Source organism: Miniopterus natalensis, chromosome 17 (assembly GCF_054644295.1).
Source record: "Miniopterus natalensis isolate mMinNat1 chromosome 17, mMinNat1.hap1, whole genome shotgun sequence".
Taxonomy (NCBI): Eukaryota; Metazoa; Chordata; class Mammalia; order Chiroptera; family Miniopteridae; genus Miniopterus; species Miniopterus natalensis.
In genome coordinates, this window is record NC_142097.1 from 45,813,186 (window position 1) to 45,835,547 (window position 22,362).

The following is a 22,362-nucleotide window of genomic DNA, read 5'->3' on the forward strand; positions in this document are numbered from 1 at the left end:
ACGCAGCTAGGCCGGCGAGAAGCGCGTCAGCAGAACGCGCGAGTGGGGGCCCCGGCCGGCACGCGGCTCTTCAGGGGGCCGTGGGTCCACGCAGGAGGCAGGCCCACTCGGGCCGAGAAACCGGCGGCCCCCTCCCAGAGGACGTGCCGAGTGGGGGCCCGCAGCGAGCCTCGCGAGAGCACAGGGTCGCGCTCAGCCTCGCAACCCCGCCCCTCTGCCCGCCTCAGGGGCCCTCCGTTTCGAACGCGGAAAAGCGGCAGCCAAGCTGCTCCCCGGGAGGACCCGAGGCCTCGCTCCCCCGCACCTGCTATCAGTCTGGCTCAAATAAGCTCGCGAAGTTTCAAGAAGAAAAGTGCAGGCGCTGGAAGGAAGGTGAAGCGCTCAGGTAACGCAGTTACTGGCTACAGGTCCCTCAGGAGCGGGGGCACCCGCGAGTGCGGAGGGGGACCCTAAGACGTGCGGCGGGAAACCAACGCGGTCCAGCCCGGCGGGAGCGCGGGCCGGCGCGCACGGGGACAGGGGAGTGGACGCGGGCCCGGGGGGGCTCCGCACTCGGCCCGCGCCGGCCGCCCGGGCGGGGCACTGGGCAGGGAGCGCGGCCTGCAGGGGGCGGCCGGAGGGGGGGCAGCCGTGGGTCAGGCAGCAGCCGCCCCCCCGAGAATCGCGAAAGGCCCAGGGGAGAGGGACCCGCCCGGGCCTCGGCCTGGACCCCGGCTCCGAGTGGGAGCGGCGGCGGGAGGGCGGGGCGCGGGGCCAGGCCGAACCCGGGGCGTCGGGGGGCGGAGGCCCGGGCTGCGGGAAGCTCCGGGGGGCGGAGGCCGGGCTGTGGAGGGTCCTGGGGGCGGAGGCCCGGGCCATGCGCGGCTCCAGGGGAGGGGCCCGGTCGGGAGGGGGCGTCCGGGGCCGGGCGCCGCAGGGGCGCACTCACCGTGGTCCTGGTTGAAGCCGGCGTAGAGCAGCCCGTTGCCGTGCGGGTTACACGGCAGGAGGTTCATGGCGCCGCCGCGGAGAGGCCGCCGCTCGTCAGCGCCGCATTCCGCTCGGGGAGGCCGGGCGCTGGGTCCCGTCAGGCCGCCTCAGAGGCCGCCGCGGCTGGAAGCGAACGGCAGACGTGCAGCGTCCGTGCGTGCTGCGTGCTGCGTGCGTGCGTCCAGCCAGTGAGCGGCGGAGCGCCGATCACATTCACCCAGGAGGCGGGGGGGGGGAGCGCCGAGAGCGTCACGTGCGTGGGCGGGGCCACGTCCATGGGAGGGCGCAGAGGGCCTGGGGGCGGGGCCTTGTCTAACGGGGTGGGGAAGCCGAACCCCAGACGGGAGGGAGAGGAGAGGGCCGGGAAGGGGGGAGGAGGGGGAGGGGAGGGGGGAGGGGAGAGGACCGGGAGGGGGGAGGAGGGGGAGGGGAGAGGGGAGGGGAGGGGCGGGGGGAGGGCAGGGGAAGGGAGGGGGGATTGGAAGCCTCGGCCGTGCCCCTCGCCCTCCCCAGCAGGCAGGGCCCGGTCCCCCAGCAGTCACACCCCCACTGGTAATCGCCCTCATCAGGAGAAAGACGGGAAACGTGGCTGCAGTGCTGGGGGCTCCGCTTACACCCGTTACTGGGAGCGGGAGGCCCACGTTCTCTGGGGGGCACACTAGGGTTCGAGCCGGGATGTTGGTACAGGCACCGCATGTTCAAACCCGAATTTCTTTTTGGGAGAGAAACACACCGTCTACTGTTTTAACGGTTCAGGCCACAGAACCCTATCGGACACTCCGAGCGCCCCTGTGAGCCTGAAGTCTCCCCTGGGGCCAGGGGAGCCCGTGAGATGTCCGTGTTTCCTTCATGGGGTTCTTACAGAGCTAAAAGAAAAAGAGGACGATCGATACTGTGTGCAAGGCCCGGGAGCGTCGTCCCCAGTGGAGCAGCCGGCACGCTCCACCCACACGGCGGAGTCTCCAGGCGCTCACACGCCCCACCAGGTCCCTTCCACGCCCTCCTACGGAGATGCCACCCCCACACCGGTTTCTTGAAGATGGAAGGTCTCCCTCACTGCAGTGAGTCAGCCTCCTGGTGGTCTCTGGCTGATGGCACCTCTGGGCTGCCTTAACTAGGAGGGGTGAGTGCTGGAGCGACAGCAGCTGCTTTGGGGCAGGGTGGACTTTGGAGCTTTTTTTTTTTTTTTGGCCATCTTCCTGTCCACTAAGACTCAGAGACCTCCATACCCAGGCAGGCTTGGTCAGTCACGAAAGTAGAGCAAAATAAGCAGTATCCTGCTCTTGAGTTCTACAGTGAGGCAGGGAAGGGACCGTAGTATTAAAAGCCAAAACTTTGCCCGGTCGGGCATGAATCAGTGGTTGCGACCTAGGATCCAGGCGATTGGGGTTCGATTCCCCATCAGGGCACATGCCCGGGTTGTGGGCCCCACCCCCAGTTGGGGTGTGCAGGAGGCAGCTGATCAATGACTCTCTCATCATTGATGTTTTTCTCTCTCTCCCTCTCCTTTCCTCTGAAATCAATAAAAGACATATAAAAAAAAAAGCCAAAACTTTGACCAGCCTTTTTTGAGAAGACAGATGTATGAGAATCCAAAGATCTGAAGAAAGAAGACATAGACCATCAAAGCAGGAGCAGATGGAGCCAGACCCCGACCAGAAATTTAGACATGGGAGGCAGGGCCAGCCCAGGGCACAGCTTGGCCTCTGCTGCAGAGAGCCGCTGACCCTCGCTGAGGTAGGGAACAGTGTCAGGCATCTGCCTGCTGCACTGTGGAGCGTCCTGCAGCACAGCTGTCCCATTTTGAGACTTTGACCAACACCCTGTTTGGCCAATACCCTTCAATAGCCCAGCATCCTGAGAACACCCCCAGTGGAGGCTGGTGCCCTCGGGGAAGGGAAGGCCCCAAGAACAGGTACATCATGGGTCCTGTCCCTGCTCAGGACCCACCGTCCTTGCCTAGAAGGGGCTAGGACACCTCTTCCCAGTTCCCCCAACATATGCAGCCTGTTGTTTCTCACATTCACTTTGAAGAAGCTGCTCCCCAGCAAATGAAAGCACCTCTCTCTCTGTCTTTATGGCAAAACAAATATTATCAAGCCTGTAATTGACATTTTTTCCAGATTCAATATTTGCCTAGATGATTCCTCGATGCTGTAAGCTCTCAGTCTAGGAAATTACTCTGCACTGCAGTAATTTTCACGGGGCAATTGAAGACATAATTGTACACATTTTGAATCTCGACGCTTGGAAAGAGAATTACAAACATCTGGGACGTAATTTGGCGCTCATGTTTATGGTTTGGGTGGATTTCACCGGCAGCAAGGACCGTGGGAGAAAATGACAAATGACAAGGTTGGAGAGCAGTTTGCTTTAGGGTTCAGTTTACATTTCAGTTACATTTCCTCTACATTCACCACCAAAACATGCGTACTTCCACTTGGTACATTCTGCCCTAGGGCGTGTTGCTTTTATCTCACACAATGCCGCTTTGATTTGCTGAGGCACTTTCTCCTGTGGAGTGTAACGTATTCATTGTATGAACATTCTGGGGCTGCCATAACAAATCGCCGCACAGTAGAACGTTGTCATCTCACAACTCGGGAGGCCAGTGTCTGAAATCCAGGTGTGGGCAGGGCCTCGCTCCCTCCAGAGGTGCTTGAAGGGGGGGGGGGTCCTTCCTTCCTCTTCCAGCTCCTGGTGGTCCCAGGTGGCCTTGTCTGTGCAGGGCTGAGGCCTCTGGCGGCCTGTGTGCTCCATGAGAGCTCCTATCACAGTGGCTACAGGAACTTTATTATAGTCCTTCTAGGACACAAGAGGTTGTCCTGAGCAGTCCTTCAATTGAAAAACAAAAAGGAACTGGAAAGGGAAAAAGAACCCTGTTTGGCCAGGTTTAACCTTGCGGCCAGGGGACCCTGCCCCAGTAGCTGCCACCATCTTCGGGCCCCATGTCTTCACTTCCCTGTGGGTCTGAGAAGCGCATTCTTCAAAGGGGAGAAGAGGGACCAAGGCGGTTTCACCCGACGTGGACCTCTCCTTGCCTTCCTGGTTGCAAATGTGGGAAAGAGGTGACCCACATGGGCTGTCCCAGCCTTCGTGGTCAGTGGGTCAGCCCTTCTCTCCATCCACTGCCCTACAGAGAAGGGGGCCAGGGCCCCAGCAGGACGTCCTCACAGGCCAGCAGCTCCCTGAGAGGCACTGTCCCCTCAGGGTTTATCTGCTGTCCACTTGCCCACTCCCTTGTGGATATCTGTCCTCATCATGTCTGGCTTCAGACCTTCAGTGACCACATGACTGTGCTCATTTTCTCTCTCTGGGCCTTGGTTCCACCATCTCTGAATAAAGGTATGTGTTGCTCCCATTTCTAGGGTCCCTTAAATTTCTAAAAATCTATAAATCATTTACAGAAACTGAGGACATCTGGGCATTTTCTCAACTCATGTTATTTTTTTAATCTTTCCTTCTAACCTCCAGCTGCCTCAGAGAGACCGCAAACAGGTACAACCAGGAACAAGAGACCCTGGTTTGCAAAGTCAGCACCATTCTTTATGTCACTGTGATTGGTGATAAGGACCCATCTGTTGGGAGCCCGCCTAATGCCATCTGTGAGCACTCCAGGGGGATTGAAGAGCACCCCTTGGTGTTCTACCAGACTGGCACTCCTTTGTTCAAGGTGGCCCTTGAAGAACATGGGCTCGAACTGCACAGGTCACACGCCGTTTCCAATGGACCTGTGCAGGTCAAACTGTGTTGTTCAAGGGTCAGCCCCATGGCTGGTGATATGTGTGCAGAGGACTGCCTGTGGTTATACATGTATTTTCAACTGTGCGGGAGGTCAGCACCCCTAACCCCACATTGTTCAAGGGTGAACTGTACTCCCCACTTTCTGCCTCTACATTTCTTTTCAGGAAAAGGAATCTTTTTCAATAGATGACACAGTCCAGGAACAAAGCTTTGTGGCCAACACCATGTACTAGCACTGACTGTGGTGCCTGAAACAGGCCATGAAGCCACAAAGTAAAGGGCTGTAAAATACACAAAGTCAGAAAGAACCAGCCAACGACTCTACCCTCTGCTGAGAAACAGGCACCAGCTCGGTCTCCTCCCGTGACAGTGTTCGCCTCTTCCTGCCTGAAACGCTTGCTCTCTGTCATGTGCCCGGCCCACCTGGCTCTGCTGTAGCCACATAACTAGAGGTATCTTTGGCATTTTCTTTTCTTGGCTTCATAACTTGTGGAACATTTTATATTAAAAAAATGTAGATTTACAGAAAAATAGGCATTATAAATCACTTATTAATCCCAAAACGTAGTAAATAACATAGCAAAAACTTTATCAAACCCATTTTGTACAGAAGTGAGAGAGACCTGCTGTGCATAATCCCGAATGTGTCCATGGTGTTTACAAATTAGTGCTTTGACGTTAAAAAGGAGGTTTACAAAAAGGCCCCTCTCCTTCTGTCGACTCTGAGTTATCTGTCGTTGCTGTTAACATCCCCTGGATTTATACTCAGCACACTCATATCACCATTCTCATAAATGCAGTTATTTTAAGGAAAAAGTTTACACCGCAATCGTGATATAAGTAACATTCAAAATTGTATGTTATCAAGAGGTAAGCAGACTACCAATCTCCCCTTTACAAACACACGTCTAACACAAGAGCTTCATGCACATCCATGTAGAAACATCAAAGTCAAACCGTGGGGACAGGCTTTCACGGCGTGGAGCAGCATGGTCTGTGAGGGGCTGGCCTGTGTTTCTCAGATCTAGAATGGCCTCCCGGCTCCCACAGGATGGCTCGGAGTCTCCTGGAGGGTCCAGCGTGCACCTTTCTCGATCTTTCCTTAGGAGACTTTACAGCTGTTTCTGGTGCAGCGCTTGGGCGGGCTCTGGGGCGGCCGGGCAGCCTTGCCTTTTCGGAGGCTGTTCCTTTTGTGGACAGAGCTGGCGGTGACGGAGTAGGAGCGGCCGTGCATCATCCTGGCATTCAGGCCATTGGCCATCGAGAATGACTTGAGGTGGCTCCTCAAGGCCGTGGGGAGTGGGAGCTTGTCCACCAGGTGCACAGGCGTGCAGGACACCACTGCTCGGCAGCACAGGTCCTGCAGGCTCAGTACTTGGGAAAGAAAAGAAAACTGTGCTTAGTTTCTGCTGTCCCTGATGTGGCTGATCTCAGAGCAGCCTACTGGCCTGTCCACCTGCCTTTCCCAGGATTCTGGGGTGGGTGGACCGTGAGAACCAGGGCTGAAGCTCCCCGTACTCCCTCATGCAGCCTCTGACAGGACTGGGAGAGGACCACCTGTTTTCATCACCTTAAACTCAGCTTGTTCCCAAAACCTAGGAGCCCACCATCTCTCCGTGCACGTCCGAGAGGTGAGCAGGAGAGATGGTGTCCCAGGAGATCTCCTCAGGAATTTTAATATGACGTTCCACTCCCAGTTACATTCTATTAAAAATACCCTACATACGACTATTCCTCAAGTTCCTCTCTTTGTAAACAAAGTAAGTGGAAAGTGAATCATTCCTAACGTGATAAGCTCTTCCCAAAGCCATCGGCACAGAGGTCCCATGGAAGCCTGAGCTCTGCCCTAGGGAGTCCGTCTTCACAGGCTTGGGGGTCCTACTCAGGCACCGACCCCTTCTCAGCATTGACGCCTGAGACTACCTTATTATAAACGCCTTAGCCTCTGCCCACGTACAGATCTCAGAAGCCTCTCATGAGCCCATGACAAAGCTGCAATCATGATTTCCCTCTAAGTCAACACAGTTACAACATGAAATTGGATTCAGCGGCTTTAGGTGGGTCCTGGGAGGCTGACCAGTGCAAGAGGCTTCAGGACAACCTCAGCGCCTACCCTTGCTCGGCCGCCAGAGCCGGTCCATCCCATGCCGCAGCAGCACGATCCTGGCCAGCTCCGTAAAGGACTCGGTGATGTTGAAATTGCACAGAGGGCTGACCTCGAAGAAGGTCACCCCCAGGCGCTCTGCATAGGCCTGGGCCTGCTCCGTGGGCACCTGCCTCTTGAAGGCCAGGTGCAGACGGTTCCCCACCAGGATTTTAGGAACACCAGGAGCATGCTAAAGGGCGGAAGAAAGGCAAGGAAAATGGGTTGCTTGTGGGAGCTTTTGTTGTTGGCACTGTGGGCATGCTGGGGTGGATGGTGTGCCCCCCAAATTTATACTGAACCAGAACTTCAGAATGTGTCCTTATTTAGAAATAGGATCTTTGCAGATGAGATTAGTTAAGATGAGGTCATTGGGGCGAGCCCTAAATCCAATCACTGGTGTCCTTACAAGAGGAGAGGACACAAGAAGAAGGCCAATGACCAGAGAGGCAGAGACAGGGCTGTGTCTCCATGCCCAGCAGTGCCAAGGACTGCTGGCAACTGCCAGACGAGGGAAGAGATGGGGGGGTCCTCTAGGACTGTAGGAGGCAGCTCAGCCCTGCTCACGCCTTGATCTTGGACTTCTGGCCTCCAAAATGTGAGAAAATAAATTTGTTGCTTTAAGCCCTGGTTTAAGGTCATTTGTTACAGCAGCTGCAGGAAACTAATACAGTGGGTTTGGTCCTGCCACTCCATGTCCCCACTGGCAGATGGACTGGTCAGGGCACCAGCAGGCAGCAGCCTGGTCACTGCTCTTCAATCCACCTGACCCGTGGAGGGCAAACTGTGGCACCTGGCCATGTGCAGGGCCTGGACTCCTGGGCTCCACCGGCCTCCGCATCAGGGCCCCATCCTGTGCTGGAAGGTGACATGTATTCTCTGTTGCTAAAGCCTCCTACCCTGGCCCATGTGCCCGAGTCCCCAGCCCGACACCCTCAAGAGCCCACACGGAGGGAGCTCTAGCCCTCTGAGGCATACCTCATCGATCTCCTTAATCCAGCGGTTGATGCCATCGAAGGACCAGCGGTTTGCGATGTCATAGACCAGGATCACGCCCTGGGGAGAGGCACCAGACTGACCTCACGGTAGACAGAGTTCTGGGCCATGCAGCCGGCTGAGGACTACTCAGTAACAGATTCACAACCAGCTAAATAACCATCTTTCTTATTCTAACACAAGACTCATTTTATCTACCAAATGTAGCAGTTATGTGATTGTTTCCATTATTTCACAAACTCATTGGTAAGCCCTCAAATATCAAGGTGAACTGGGGACCAGAGCTCAATTCTCCACATCTACGAGCTGCTCTAGAGATACAGACCTTGGGGGACCAAAGGGATCATCAGCTCAGGAGGAGCAGAGCCCACCCCCCTGGGTGCTTGGGTGCGCACACACAGACATACACAGGATCATGAACACAGGTGCACACACACAGGTACACAGATGTACAGACACGTGCACACACAGCTCACATGCATGCATGTGTGTATACAAGCGCACACATGCACAGCAACACGTGCACACACATACATGCAAACAGGTGTGTGGCACAAATACTCCTGTACATGTATATACAGCCTTCACATACATGCATGAACATGCATGCATAGAACAGTGTGTGCCTGTGTGCAGTCTACATGTGTGTACAAACAGCACACATGGGCATGCATGCACACATGTTGCTGACAAAGGCTTGTGAGTCACCAAACACTCTACACACACTTTTAGACTCTGGCATCGGTTTACACATAGAGCTTAACTGCCTTATCCCCTAGGCGTCCATTAAAAAGCACCCCAAACGTCAGTGTGACCTCCTGCTCAGGGGATGTTACCTGTGCTCCCCGTGAGTAGGAACGAAATATGGTACAAAATCTCCCCTGCCCAGACGTGTCCCTGGAAGGAAAAGGTGTTGGGGACAGGTAAGACATTACTGCTGCTTCCTGACAACAGGGTACTGAACTTGGGACACTTACCAGTGAGGGGACAGCAGGAGAAAGGGATCTGGCTCTTGCAGGTGCCTGTGGCTTGAGGAGTGGCTGGCATGGCAAGGAGGGGGAGACCGCCAAACAAGTGGCCCAGGAGAGGGTACGTTACAGAGGCTGGTCAGGAAAGCTGCACAGGGTGGGGGCCACCCAGGGATCGGTTGCAGCAGGAAACACCTAGTCCCCCCACCTGCAGACCTGGAGGGGCAGGGATGTGACCAGAACCTCAGAGGTAGGGCTGCCCAGTAGGGGGACCAAGAAAGAGACCCAGCCCAGAGCCGGGGGAGGGTGATGTGCTGGCCTCCTGCTCCCTCCCGCCCTGCCCACTTAGGGCCACCTTGGGTCTGGGTCTGGCCTCACGGGGAGTTGGCCCCCCTGGCACTTGGGAGTCAGAGGCAGGAGACAGGCTTCAGCGAGGCCACGGGTTCTGGACAGTTGGCCCACAAAGGCCCAGGGTTCCCCTTGCCCTGGACCAGGGCTAAAGCTTGGGGCCAGACAACAGGATCAGCTCCTCCTCCGGGGGAGCACTTGGCCAGACCGGGATGAGCAGGGGACCTTCCCGCAGGGGCAGGCTGTGCCCAGAGGGCCAGGCCTGCTCAGGGTCCCGGCCGACCCGACTCACCAGAGCTGCAGCTTCACCCGCCGCCCGTCCAGCAGGATGGTGGTGGTCTTGTAGTCGATGCCTGTGAAAGGGGGGGCGGCATGAACACGGGCTGGCTGCAAAGTGTTCCCACAGTTACTCTCACTCAAAAGGGCCTGGAGAACAAACTCACGCTGCAGGAGACAGGCCTTCTCACGGTGCGGGTCCACAGTGTGCAGGTGGGGGAGGCTGGCCCCTGCTTGTGGGTCTCCCCAGACCACTCAACCCCTGCCCACTAGTCCTCCCCCTCCTCTCCTCTCTCATCACCAGCCACCTCCAGCCCAGTGCCTGCCCCAGGGGTGGCCAGCAGGAGCCGGGGCTCGGACATAGCACAGCCCCAAGAACTGTTCTGCAGCCTGCAGGCATCTCGAGCCCCGGTCACTGCCGAACCTCTTCCCACCCTCCTCTGGCTGCCGTGGCCCTGCTCCCACGTAAGGGGCTAAAACACTGAGATGGTTTCCCCTAAATTATCACACTAAGAATGTAAAGTAAAAATATGTAGAATATGAAATTAGAAACATTATCTTGACAAACGTGTGTGTGTGTGCATAGACTGAGAACCAGACCTGAGTTCTCAGTAGAAATCTCCAGGTTGCAGAATTTGGGTTGTGTTTACTTCTTAAAAACCCTTTCTCTATTTTCAAGTTTTCTTCAATGAGCATGTATTTCTTCTAAGATCAGAAAAAAAAAATCATTTTTAAAACAGAGAAATATTCCTCCCCATTTGACCAGAAAGTGATTTTCTGCTTCTTTGAGAAACCCCTCCTGTTGTTCACAGAGTGAGTTGCGGAGTCTGTGGGCGAGAACACGCACTCAGCGGGTGACCAGAGAAGAGTCTTAGAAAGAGAGCATTTCTATTGAGCCACTAAAGAAAGCAAGGAAGGAGAACCCCTTCTGAAAACCAGAGGCAACACAGTTCGTGATCACCAAGACCCAGCTGCTTAGCAACGGGGCCTGAGGCTTTGTGGTGCAGGCGTTGCCCCCCTGATAGGCTTAGCAGGAGTGTCCCCCAAAGCACTCGAACCCTGAAGAGCATGACTCTGAAGACACTCAGGGACGTGATCTGATTTTGAATGTTTGCACGAGTACAGCTGAATTAGGAATTACACTTCTTGAGGGTAAGTGCTGAAGGGACGGGAAGAGAAGGGAAAGATCCTGGACCAGGGCCTGACCCTGGAGGAAGTCCTGCCATGGGCAGAAGGCTCCTCTAAGATGCAAGGAGAAAGATTGTTGTTTCCAAGTGTTTGACCTGTGCTCCCTGGAAAGATCTAGAGTGTTAAACTACACCTCCCCCACCAAAAAAAGCCACAAGAAAAGAATGTCACATTCATTAAGACTCTTGTATTTTTTTTTTAATACTTTATTTTTAATATATCTTTATTGATTTCAGAGAGAGGAAAGGAGATGGAGAAAGGGAGATGGAAACATCAATGATGAGAGTCATTGATTGGTTGCAGCCCACAACCCGGGCATGTGCCCTGACTGGGAATCGAACCCCTGTCACCTGGATCCTAGGTCAACGCTTAACCGCTGAGCCACGCCCGGCCAGGCTCTTGTATTTTTTTAAATATATTTTTTAAATGTGTCTTTAATGATTTCAGAGAGAGGAAGGGAGAGGGAGGGAGAGAAACAGCAGTGATGAGTCAGGGATCGGCTGCCTCCTGCTCGCCCCCTGCTGGGGACCGAACCCGGGACCGCTCAGCACATGGGATGAAGCTCAACCACTGAGGCCACCAGCCAGGGCTAAGGTCCCCAGTCTTCAAAGCAGGTCAGGGCCAGATGACATGCCTGGTGGGGTGACAACAGATTTAGCTTCACATTCTAGGGCACGTCACCCAGGTTTTTAAGGCAGAGCATAGATTCTGCAGAAAGTTTAGGTCAGTAGCTTCAGGCCCCGTAAATCACTCTTTGGAGCAACTTCCTCCCAGTCCTGTAAAATCCCACTGTGCTCCAGATGGTAACTCAAGTGCCCACGTCCTTCCTTTCCTTGTGGTCAGCCCTGGGGCATAACAGATGAGACACACACACGAAACAGAATGTATGACTGCATATAATACATAAATAGAATATATACATATACACAGATAACAAACAGAACGTTAGTTTTATATTTAGTCCATTAACTTTGAACTTGCTAGAAAATATATTTTGGGAAACATTTCGTTTTCCCCTCGGAATGCGAAAGATTTTCCTCCGCTACATGAAGCAATAAATACCCTTGGGAATCTATTTTTGAGTCTGGAGATAACTTCAGCCGTGGCATGCCTGTTTCCAGACAGTGAGCGGGGACCCTCACCCCTTACAGCCAGCCAAGGCAGTTCATTTTTGTCCTATGCTGCATGGGCTTCTTTGATTTAGAAAGTGCCCTCATGTACTTATTTTTAAAATTTTCATAAATACAAAATAACTCAGTGCTGATGGTCTTTTAAAGTACCCCATGAGCTTTTCTTTTTTTATTTTTTAAAGGGAAAGTTTTCCCCAATTTATTTAATATATCTTTATTGATTTCAGAGGGAGGAAGGGAGGAGGAGAGAGATAGAAACATCAATGATTAGAGAGTCATCATTGATCAGCTGCGAGCCCACAACCCGGGCATGTGCCTTGACCAGGAATCGAACCGCGATCTCCTGGATCCTAGGTCGACGCTCAGCTGCTGAGCCACACCCGGCTGGGCACCCCATGAGTTTTTAAAATTGACCTGCCCCCAGCTTGTCAGTTACGTGAGGCAATAAGCTCCTCTCTGCTATACTAATTTAAATTGATTTTTTTTTTTTTGCACCAAAACTCCCCCGTCTGATAGAAACCCATGAAGCACAAGGACTGGAGAAAGGGGAAGAAAATGTCTGACACATGAGTCTTGCAAAAGATGCATTTTAACATCTTCCCAAAGCAAAGTACAATGTCCTCCACGTTCCAGAATTTCACTAACAGTAAACAAGCATTTAAAAGATAATCTGACAATAATGATTTAATTATTAACTATCATCACCAAAACTGAGCTCAGTGACTTCTTCAGGTGGTCCTTCCCTAGAGCAGCGTGAGGAATCGCCTGCCCCTCATGGGACCACCTGGCCCCAGAGACCATGGGGCACTCTCCTGGGCTGCCTGTGGTTTGGACGGACTCAGGCCCTCATGGTCACCACTGCGTCAGCTTCCTTAAGGGCGGCGGCTCGAGACCTTCTTCCACATCACTCTGTTCAGCTGTTCGACCCACTCCCAGGGATGGCACCTCCCTTGATCCCCATAACTGAGAATTTGGGACAGGGCAGGGCAGAGGAGGTGGGGTGGGGGGACATAAAGCTTGAAAAAACACTGACCCCCACTGGACATGCAGGTTGTGCTCACCAGGCAGGAAAGGTTGGACCAGAGATGGACTAAACTCACTGGGGCTGCCCACGGGGTCCCCCCCAGGACTGTGAAGGCACCACAGGGAGAAGCTCTGTGGGTGCCTGGGATCAAATCCTAGTCTTGACAACCAGCCACTTGCTCACTCCTCCCTGTGCCTCAGTTTCCCCTGCCACCCAGCAGAACACACTTGCCTCAGTCTTGTGCCGAGCACAAGCAGTGGCCTTGGCTCAGCAGGAGCTGCACCCTTCCCCAGAGACACCCCTAAAGCATGTCCCTCAGGACCAGGTTCTAAGTCAGAAGAATCTCTCTTTCCATAAACCTGTTTACTGAGCCACCCTCTTACTCTCCGCAGTGTTTTCTTTTGTCACCTCCCGTTTCGGGGTGCTCTTTTCGGTGTTTCCTCTTTATTACCTGTTCCGTTTTGGTTCACTAGGACCTAACATTTTGTTGTTGTTGCTAACCCTCACCCGAGGATATTTTTTCCACTGATTTTTAGAGAGAGTGGAAGGGGGAGAGAGAGAGAGAGACATATCGATTGGCTGCCTGCTCACTCACCTCCATGGGGCAGGGGATCGAACCTAAAACCCAGGCATGTGCTCTTGACCAGGAATCGAACCCAAGACATTTCAGTGTGCGGGCCGATGCTCTAATCACTGAGCCCCACGGGCCAGGGCAGGACCTGACATTTTTTACAGTAGTCATATCAGTGTTAGAATCAAAAAGTATAATCCACACTCATGGCCCTTAACTCATTCACCAGGAACTCTGTCCAACAGAAATAAAGTAAAAATACAAGAGAGCTTCCGGAACAAAGCCTGTCGGCCTGTCCGAGCGAGTCAGAGTAAGAGATGAGAGGAGGTATCATTTCAGCCTCTTAGAGACAGAGGCCAGAGGCCCAGCCGGCCACCGCACTCTCAGCTCCTTGGGAAGAAGAAATAGTTCAGTAATCTATTTCAGGCCCACCACCTGCTTAATTCTATTTTAGTGAGGCAGCAGGCAGCGTGTGCCGTCACCTAAGGGGACTCACTTACGGCGTAGATACTGGTTAAATACCATTTACAAGCATGCTCATATTTAAGAACCTGACTTTTGAGAAATGTGTCTTATGCTGAATTAAAATATCCAATGGGAGACTGGTGGCTCCCAGGGGCAGGGCGAGGACAGTTCTGAGCTAGAGTGTGGACATTGGATGAGACTCTGAATGTACTAACTGCCACTGAATTGTTCTCTTTAAAATGGTTCATTGTATTTTTAAATTTTTAATGTTTTCTTGATTTCAGAGAGAGGAAGGGAGAGCTAGAAACATCAATGATAAGAGTCATTGATCGGCTGCCTCCTGCACGCCCCCTACTGGGGGATTGAGCCCGCAGCCCGGGCCTGTGCCCTGACGGGGAATCAAACCGTGATCTCCGGGTTCATGGGTTGATTCTCAACCACTGAGCCACACCAGCCGGGCTAAAATAGTTCATTTTATATTGTGTGAATTTGAGTTGAAAAATATACAAGTACATACGTCCTACCCAGAAACACTCTGCCTGGCTTTTCGGATGGGAAGGGTACTCGGTTGGAAGGGGTGGGTCCCAGTACAGGCTGGGAGCTTCACCACAGCCCGGGCCCAGTGCCTGCCCCTCAGGGATGGGTATTTGATGTGTGTTCAACATCTGGGTACCCACACCTGGAGCAGTAACTCTGCTCTGTGCAGAATCTGCCGTCTCCTTTTGAAAAGGAAAATGGGTTCCCTGCTTGTTTCTCCTTCCTGTTTTTTTCTCATTGAAACAGCAAAGTGGGGGACCCTGGTGCCTCCCTCTCTTCATGGCCTGGCCGTATTTAGGATTCTACCTTTTATTTTTAATCAGGCAAAATGTCGGTCCTGTCACGAGTCACAGTATGATTCAAATTCATGGGTAGACTAGGCTGAGTCACGTTTGGGGGAGGGTGATCCATTAATTATTAGCTGCAAGATGTTGGAACACACAGCCCACAGAAATCCACAGCAGCCTGCAGTTCGCCGTCAGCTGAAGGAACAGGGGACCGGTCATGATGGCCTGCGTGGTTCTCCACCAGCAGCTTTATGGGACATCTCCCAAGAGATGACCCTTAGCAGTGGTTTCAGGCAGGAAACTTGGGCATCCATGGGAAGCCAGGCACAGTCTCAGGGCTGGAACCTGCTGGGCAGTAAATCAGCCCCCAAAGCCTCCGCACAGGACAGCCGCCCACAAGACTGTGGCCCCTGAAGGTCTCCTGTCAGATTCTAGAAGTGGGGCAGTCTCTCACTTCCACTACCAGGAGCAGTCTTGGGATGCAAGTCATGTAAGTTCCCCATCACGAAGGCCCCATGTCTGCAGGGCTGCCTGACCACAGTGGGACCTGGATCCTGGATCCTTAAAATATGTTTTATTTTTTAATTGATTTTAGAGTGAGAGGAAGGGAGAGGGAGAGAAAGAAACATCAATGTGACAGCAAAACATCAATCAACTGCCTCCTGCATGTCTCCTACTGGGGATCGAGCCCACAACCTGGGCACGTGCCCCGACCAGAATCCCAGAATGGAACCGGCGACCTCCTGGTGTGTGGGACAACTCTCAGCCACTGGGCCACACCGGCCAGGCGATACTGGCTTCTAAACTGACCAATACGTTCAAGACAGATAAAGACCTGGAACACAAGTCTACCTGAGGAAAAATGCACCGCAGGGCCAAATCCTCAGAAATGTAATTGATTGTGATAAGAGTTTGTGAAGGAAAAGCGCACTATGACAAAAACAACACAGTCTAAAGAACTGCAGAAGCCGCTTCCGCTTCGTGTTCTGTGCAGATCAACAGAATGAAAAAAGATAAAATAACCTGCTTCTTTAGGGACAGAGCCATCAAAAAGTCTCTGCCTTTAATCAGAGGAATAAAAACAAAATACCTTATATGTACAGATGCACTCACACATGTACGCATGTACATACGTGTGTATATGTGCGTAAAGTCTATTCTATCTAATCATAAAATATATTTATATTTGTGTATGATTGGGTAAAGTATCTGAAAGGATAGTGTGGTTTTCCCTAAAACCTGTCACTAAAAATGCCATCCGCTCTAGCATGTCTGCCTAATCTCAGCTGGTCTGCCTGCGGCCCCTGGGCACCAACCCCAGCCCCCTGGCTACCCCTTTCTCACTTCAACAAGATGAAGGAAATGCAGAATCACAGGGATCTTTTTTTCATTGCTTTTTCAGAGAGAGAATGGGAGGGAGGGACGGAGGGAGGGAGGGAGGGAGGGAGGGAGGGAGGGAGGGAGGGAGGGAGGGAGGGAGGGAGGGAGGGAGGGAAACATTGATGTGAGAGAGACGCATCGATTGGTTGCCTCCCGCACTCACCCTGACCCAAGGCCAGGGATTGAACCTGCAACCCAGGTATGTGCCCTTGGCTGGGGGTCGAATCCCTTTGGTCCTAACCGCTGAGCCACACAGGTCAGAGCCATCATCTCTGTTCTTAATCCCAGAAGGATATTTCAGTGAATCGAAAACCAGAGGGGCACATCTGGACGCGGACTCTTTTCTGCAGTGTCTCATGCCAAGTTGACAACAAAAGCTCTTGTGCAAAGTGCCTCTTAGCCTCACCCTCCCTCCGTGTCAAGCAGAAAACTGTGGAAGAAAGCGTTGCTTCTAGAAGCCCTGGGTTCGTCACCTAGCGGAAAGACAGTGATGCAACAGACGCTTGGCCAGGCCCTTGTTGAAACCGACCGCAAGTTTTGCCAGTGTGCCCGCATCCACGCTTGCCCGCGTCCCTCACCCACTGTCCAGCTCAAGCCTCCCACAGCCTGTTCCCCAGCACACACAGTTTTAAAAGCACCGCGCTTTGTCTGCTCAGTGCTTTATTCCTTCACCTCCGGGAGACTCCCCCATGCATCAGCGGGGCCTGAGGACCCAGCTGCAGAGCAAACAGCCTCTGCCTCCTGGAGCTCACACTCCAGGGACCACGATGTCCCGCAGAACTCGGCCACGCCTGGGCCGTCGCCGGCCACGCTTCGCTGCCGAGCACCGGGAACGTGGCTAATGCAGACTTCTGTGTTCCATTTTAACTTTTAAATTTAAAAAGCCGCGTGTGGCTAATGCATCCTCTTGGGCGATACTGCTCTAGACTCCGTGGGAACCTGCATGAGGCCCCAGCTGACCGTCCCTGCGGTTTGAGGATGAGGCCGGGTGCCCATCACCAGCTCAGGCCATCATCTCAACCTCTGCCCCCAGGCCCCTGTCCCTGAGATGCCCGCGTTCCGAGCCCTGCTCAGGCGCCCAAGGCCCTTCCTGCCCACTCTGGTCCTGTTTCCTCTGCACCCCCGGCCCCCCCCCCCGCCGCCCAGGCCCCACCGCAGCCGATGCTCTCCAGGGCCCTGCGCTGGAGCAGAGCAAACGCCCCCCTCCCGTTCCTCTCCTGGTGACCCCCCACCCCCGCGGGGAATTCCTCCTCTCCACCGTCTCCCCAAGTCTCTCCCACCCGGGGAGGCTGCATCCCTGGGAGTGCCCGCCAGCTGCTAGCCAGACGGGATGCTGCCCAGTTCATGGGTCGCTTGATAAAGCCAAGCGGATTTTAAAATTAAAAAAGACAGGACCCTCCTCCCTGGGCTGCCCTCCTCTGCTCCCGGGGGCGGCTGCGGGCTCCGAAGACCAGGGCCCCCGGAGCAGCGGGGCGGCGCCCCCAGGACGGCCCCGCGGCAGGTAGCGACCCGACCCGGCTCCCTCCCGCCGCCCCCGCGCGCCCCCGCCCTCCTCCCCCGAGTCCACCCGTCTTGGGGTTGCCGCTGTCCAGCCTGTCATCTTGGGGAGCCCCTGCCCTGCGGCCCCCTCGACCTGGACCGCGCCTCCGCGCCGCCCCCGCCCGGGCCGCACGCTCCAGGGTCACTCGGCTCCTTGCCCTCCGGGCCTGTCCACCTGCACGAGGAGCCTCGGCCACGCGGGGACCTGGAGGCGCCTGCGTCGTCTCTCGCTCTTCTCCCACGCGACCCACGCGCGGAGCAGCCGCCCGGAGCCTGCGCCCGGTGGGCTCGGGTCCCGCGCTCTGCCCCGCTCCCGCCGTCCCCGCTCCCCCACGCATTCTTCCCGAATGCGTCGCGCACGTGGGCCTCCCTGCGGGGGCCTCGCCCCCGCCCCCGGCGGCATAGCCCCCACGTCTCCTCCGCCCCGCGGTCGGGAGGCCCGGGCCTGGCCAGCCACGCGCTCCCGCGGGCGCGCAGACCGCGCGGAGAAGACGCAGGACGCGCCTCCACGCCCGCCCCAGGCCACCTGAGGCCCCCACGTGCGGAACCGGGTGCGGCCGGAGCGCCCGCGTAGCGTGGGCCCGACCCTGGCAGGGACAGGCCGGCCCGAGCCCCGCGCCCCCGCCCCAGCTCCGCTCCTCCCCGCCCCCGGTGCGCTCCCTCCCGGGCCCAGGCCCCCGCCCCCGGCCCCGCACTCCCCGCCCCGCTCCCTGGCCCGCGCTCACCCGCCGGGTGGCCGTACGGGGACTCGGCCGCGCCGTCCTGCAGGCTCTCCAGGATCTCACCCTTGCCCACGTCGCTGTCACCCACCAGCAGGAACTTGAGCAGAAAGTCGTAGGCGCGGACCGGGCTGCCCAGGACGCTCATGGTGCCGGTGCCCGCGCCCATGCCCGGCCTGCGGGACGGCGCAGTGGCGGCGGCCGGGCACCCAGGCGCCGCGCAAACCCGCAGTCGGAGAAACGCTGGGCTCGGCGCCGCCAGCGCCTGACAGTGTGCGGCCCCGCCCCGCCCCGCCATTGGCTGTCCGCAGTTGCTAAGGTGGCTGAGCACGCTCATTGGCTATCCTGCTTGTCCACTTCCCTGCGGTCTCCGCCTCCAGACCGACGCCCACCCCTGCCACAGCCAATGGGGGACGGAAGGCGGGGCCATGGCGGCCCGGAGGCGGGGAGGGGCGGAGCCAGAGGTGACAGAGGGCGGGGACACTGGCCCGGCAGCCAATGCGGGGCGGAGGGAGCAGGGGGCGGGGCCGGGCGTGCACTCTGCCGCGTGGGCCCGCGCCGGGCGCGTCGGGCCGGCTCTGTCCGCGGACTCTCGGCCGGGGCGCGCGGGCCGGGTCTCCCGGCGCCGGGGGTCCCGTCCGGGACGAGCTCGCGCTGTTCCTCCGCGGCCGCTCCGAGGCCTCGCCGTGTCTCCGCGCGACGCCGAGTCGGTGCCTGCGCGCTCGCGGCCTGTGTTCGTGCGCACGTGTTGGCGTGTGTGCCGCGTGCGTCCGCGCACGTGTCGGTGCAGGCGCTGCGGGCGGGCGGGTGGCGCCTCCAGCCCGGCTTCCCTCGGGGTCCCGGCGGCGGTCTCCAGGCCCGGCCTGCCGCCAGCTCTGGGCTGCCGACCGGGTGAGCGTTCGTGCCGACAGCACCCCTGTGCGAATGGATGCCCACCGGCTTTCTCCCCCGCATCCTCGCGTTTTCCAACATACAGCAGGAATCATTTGATTTGAGAACAGCGACGTGTGCGGGCTGTTCTTACTTGACCGCTGGTTTGATTCATCAGCCCTGTGGGAGGGTGAGAGTGGGGAGAGCTCAAGCCCCCAGGGGCGAGGGGGTAGGTGGGTGAGGTCAGAGCACCCACAGAGGGTTGTGTCCGTTTGGGACTCACGCTCACCTTGCTGCACGTTGGGGACATCTGCAGCTACTTACATTTTCACAGCTATTGAGACTGCCTTGGATACCTGGGCTCAGTCCCGCCGGGGACCTGGGGGGGCGATGTGGGGGATATATTGGGTTCCCCCACCCAAGGCATAACCTGTAATTGCCTCTTTGTGTCAGGGTCTTGTGATAATTTATTGAGGGAGAAGAGAGATTTTTGTCCTGCCGTTTTGTCTGGAACCACCAGGCTCCATCACAACATAGGATGACAGGTCCCCAGAGGAGACCCAATGGGTTGTGATGTGTGAACAGACAGCCGTGTGCTTTACAAACCTAGGCTTTCTGATAAGGCCTGAGGAACATGGTTCCCATAAGAGACATTCAGTGTTTGGAGCCAGGTGCTGGTTAGCAAGTATTACTGATGAACAAGAGCTTCCTGCTCTCCAGGAGCAAAAGGAAGCCAAGTCCTCCAAAGCCTTACCCACGTGGTGGCAAGAATTATTCCCTGTCTCTCTCTCTCAGGCCAGTTTCTCCACCTTGCAGACCCAAGCCCTGTGGGTGCATCCTGTTGGGGGCAAACCTAGTTCTGTACCCTCTCATTTCCCTGGCAGGTTTCACATGGTGGTGGCGGGGTTTCTGAAGCCAGTCCAGAGCCGGTGGTGACTCCTCGACCCAGAAGTGACTGAAAACCCCTTAAACATTTCCAACAAATAACAACCCCTGCCTGAGGGGCAGATCCCCCGAAGGCGTCACTACCCCCTGGCATGAGGGGCAGGGAACGAGACAGACATTACACTGAAAAGCTGCGGTGCTCTTAGCCAATTGTGGGTTAATACACGACTTGTGCAAATTTTACAAACATACACAACCATGAGAAGCCCCTGCGGGACCAGTCCTTCACAGAAGGGGCCTATCTTCATCAGCCACAGGCATTTTTGACTCTTGTGGCCAGATCATTCTCTGTGGGGGCTGTCCTGTGCAGTTGCCTGATGCCCAGCAGAGTCCCTGACCCCTATTTATTAGCTCCAGTAGCACCGCCCCCCCCCAGGTGTAACCACTAAAAATATTTCCAGAATTGCCAGCTGTCCCTGGGGCAGGGATGCAAGATTCCCCCCCCACACACACACACAGTGGAAGGACCACTGGTTTAGAGGAATTTGGTCTCCAGGTGGCAACCCCTCACCTGGAGATGAGAACAGGTGCTCTCGATGTCAGGCATCCACCCTGGCAGACTCCATTTTACCTACAGCTCAGCGTCATCAAGCACATTTACACTGTTGAGCAACATCACCACCCCCATCTCCAGGACTTGGTCATCTTCGCCGAGCTCTGTCCCCATTAAACACTGCTAACTCCCCCCCCCCCCCAACCTCTGGCTGCCTCCATTCGACTCTCCGTCTCTGAGTCTAACAACTCCAGGTACTGTGTATGGAACCATACAGTATTTATCCTTTTGTGACTGGCTTATTTCAGTTAGGATGCCTTCAGCGTTCATATATGTTGTAACGTGTCAGAGTTCCCTTCCTTTCTAAAGATGAGTAATATTTCATTATATGTACAGAACCCATTTTGTGTATCTGCTTATCTGTGGACGGACATGTGGGTTGTGTTCACCTTTTGGCTGTTACGAATGAAGCTGCTATGAACATCTGTGTGCAAGTGCCTGTTTATTTTCTGGGCATATATGAAAGAGTGGAATTGCTATGCTTAACTGTCTGAGGGTTTGTTCCTTGTTTGCACTGCTGTTGGTTTCTGGTGGCATTGTGCAGTGGCCTCTGCCCAGGAGCACAATTGGAGCGCCTACTATGGAAGGTGGAGGGGAAAAGGAATGTCTGCCATCTCTGGGTGACTTACAAGGGGTCTCTTTACAGAGGGGAACTCTGTATCCTATTCTACTATGGAAAAGCATTTCTTAAGTTTCTTTCTCTGATGTCAAATAAAAATAGACTTAAGAACTAAAAAGGGACTGACTATATTTTCTCCAAAGCCCCAGGCACTTGCACACACCAATGAACTCTTCTTACTTCCCTCCCCTGCTGTCAAAAAATAAGTAGAAACTAACAGCTGATCCGACTTTCACACTGGGTGTATATTTGCTGATGACTCACCAAGAATTCACAGCCAAGGTACCAGTTGTTCTTCTGAGATAGAAAGAAAAAACGATTTTCAGCAAAGCTGTAACCTCACGGATGCTCAGAAAGTACCACAGCCGCAGGAAATCCATGTAACGCAGGTTTCAAGCCAGACTTTCGCCTCGCCCCCCCCGCTGCCCCATTCCAGGCCCCGCCCCCAGCTGCCCCATTCCAGCCCCGCCCACCTGCCCCACTCCAGGCCCCGCCCCCAGCCCCCCGCCCCAGGCCCCGCCCCCCCGGCCGGAGCCCGCAGGTGCCGAGCCCGCAGGGCTGGCGTTCTTCCCGCCTCCCCGCAGCCTGCCGCTCCTGCGCGGTCCCTTCTCAGCCCCCACGGGCCGCAGCCGCCCCGTCGCTCAGGGCGGTGCGCACCAGGCCGGCCCGAGCGGAGGTGGAAGGGAGCGCTGGGGGCGAGCTGGGTCTGTCCCCGCAGCCCCAGCGGAGACCGGCTCCAGGTGCCCGCACCCCCCAGCTCCTACACTCAAGCTCGGCGTTCGAGGCAACTGCAACTCCTGCTCCGCGGTCCAGGAGAGACTTGGGGTGAGAAAGAATCTGAGCCAGTGTGGCATCTCTTGAAGTCGGGTGGCGCAAGGCTAGTTCTTGGCGCCGGGAAGGGCGCCCACACGCAACCAGCCTCGGGTAGCAGGGCTTTGAGTGCAGCGCTTACTCTCCATGGGTGGGTGGGCCTCACCCACGGAGAGAGGCCTGAGCAGGACGAACACTGACCTCCCCAGAGGGAGTAAATCCGCCTGCGGAGCTCGTCCCTGGTCCCCAGCTTGCTGGCCCACGCTTCAGGTTTTGGTCTT

At 55.8% G+C, this 22,362-nt stretch overlaps 2 protein-coding genes and 1 long non-coding RNA gene across 4 annotated transcripts in view; 1 reads left to right on the forward strand and 2 right to left on the reverse strand.

The window, feature by feature from the left end:
- WDR45B (WD repeat domain 45B) overlaps window positions 1–1,085 on the reverse strand; it is a 17,206-nt gene extending 16,121 nt beyond the window's left edge. Inside the window, exon 1 of one of the 2 annotated variants that reach the window (XM_087826441.1) lies at window positions 929–1,085. In XM_087826441.1, the coding sequence (XP_087682567.1) occupies window positions 929–995 (67 nt within the window). In that variant the 5' untranslated portion in view covers window positions 996–1,085. The remainder of the gene's footprint in view (window positions 1–928) is intronic. The other variant, XM_087826443.1, reaches the window with a different exon arrangement.
- LOC148091321 (uncharacterized) lies at window positions 255–7,480 on the forward strand. The gene is made up of 2 exons (XR_015715910.1): window positions 255–385; window positions 4,878–7,480. It is a non-coding gene; the product is annotated as an uncharacterized LOC148091321 (long non-coding RNA).
- Window positions 5,125–18,457, reverse strand: RAB40B (RAB40B, member RAS oncogene family). The gene is made up of 6 exons (XM_087826452.1): window positions 18,291–18,457; window positions 9,461–9,521; window positions 8,689–8,749; window positions 7,835–7,912; window positions 6,827–7,049; window positions 5,125–6,087 (listed from the first exon to the last, which is right to left on the reverse strand). Exons 1-6 carry the CDS (start codon window positions 18,451–18,453, stop codon window positions 5,816–5,818), a joined length of 858 nt encoding a protein of 285 aa, XP_087682578.1. The 5' UTR covers window positions 18,454–18,457; the 3' UTR covers window positions 5,125–5,815.
- Window positions 18,458–22,362: the final 3,905 nt, after the last annotated feature.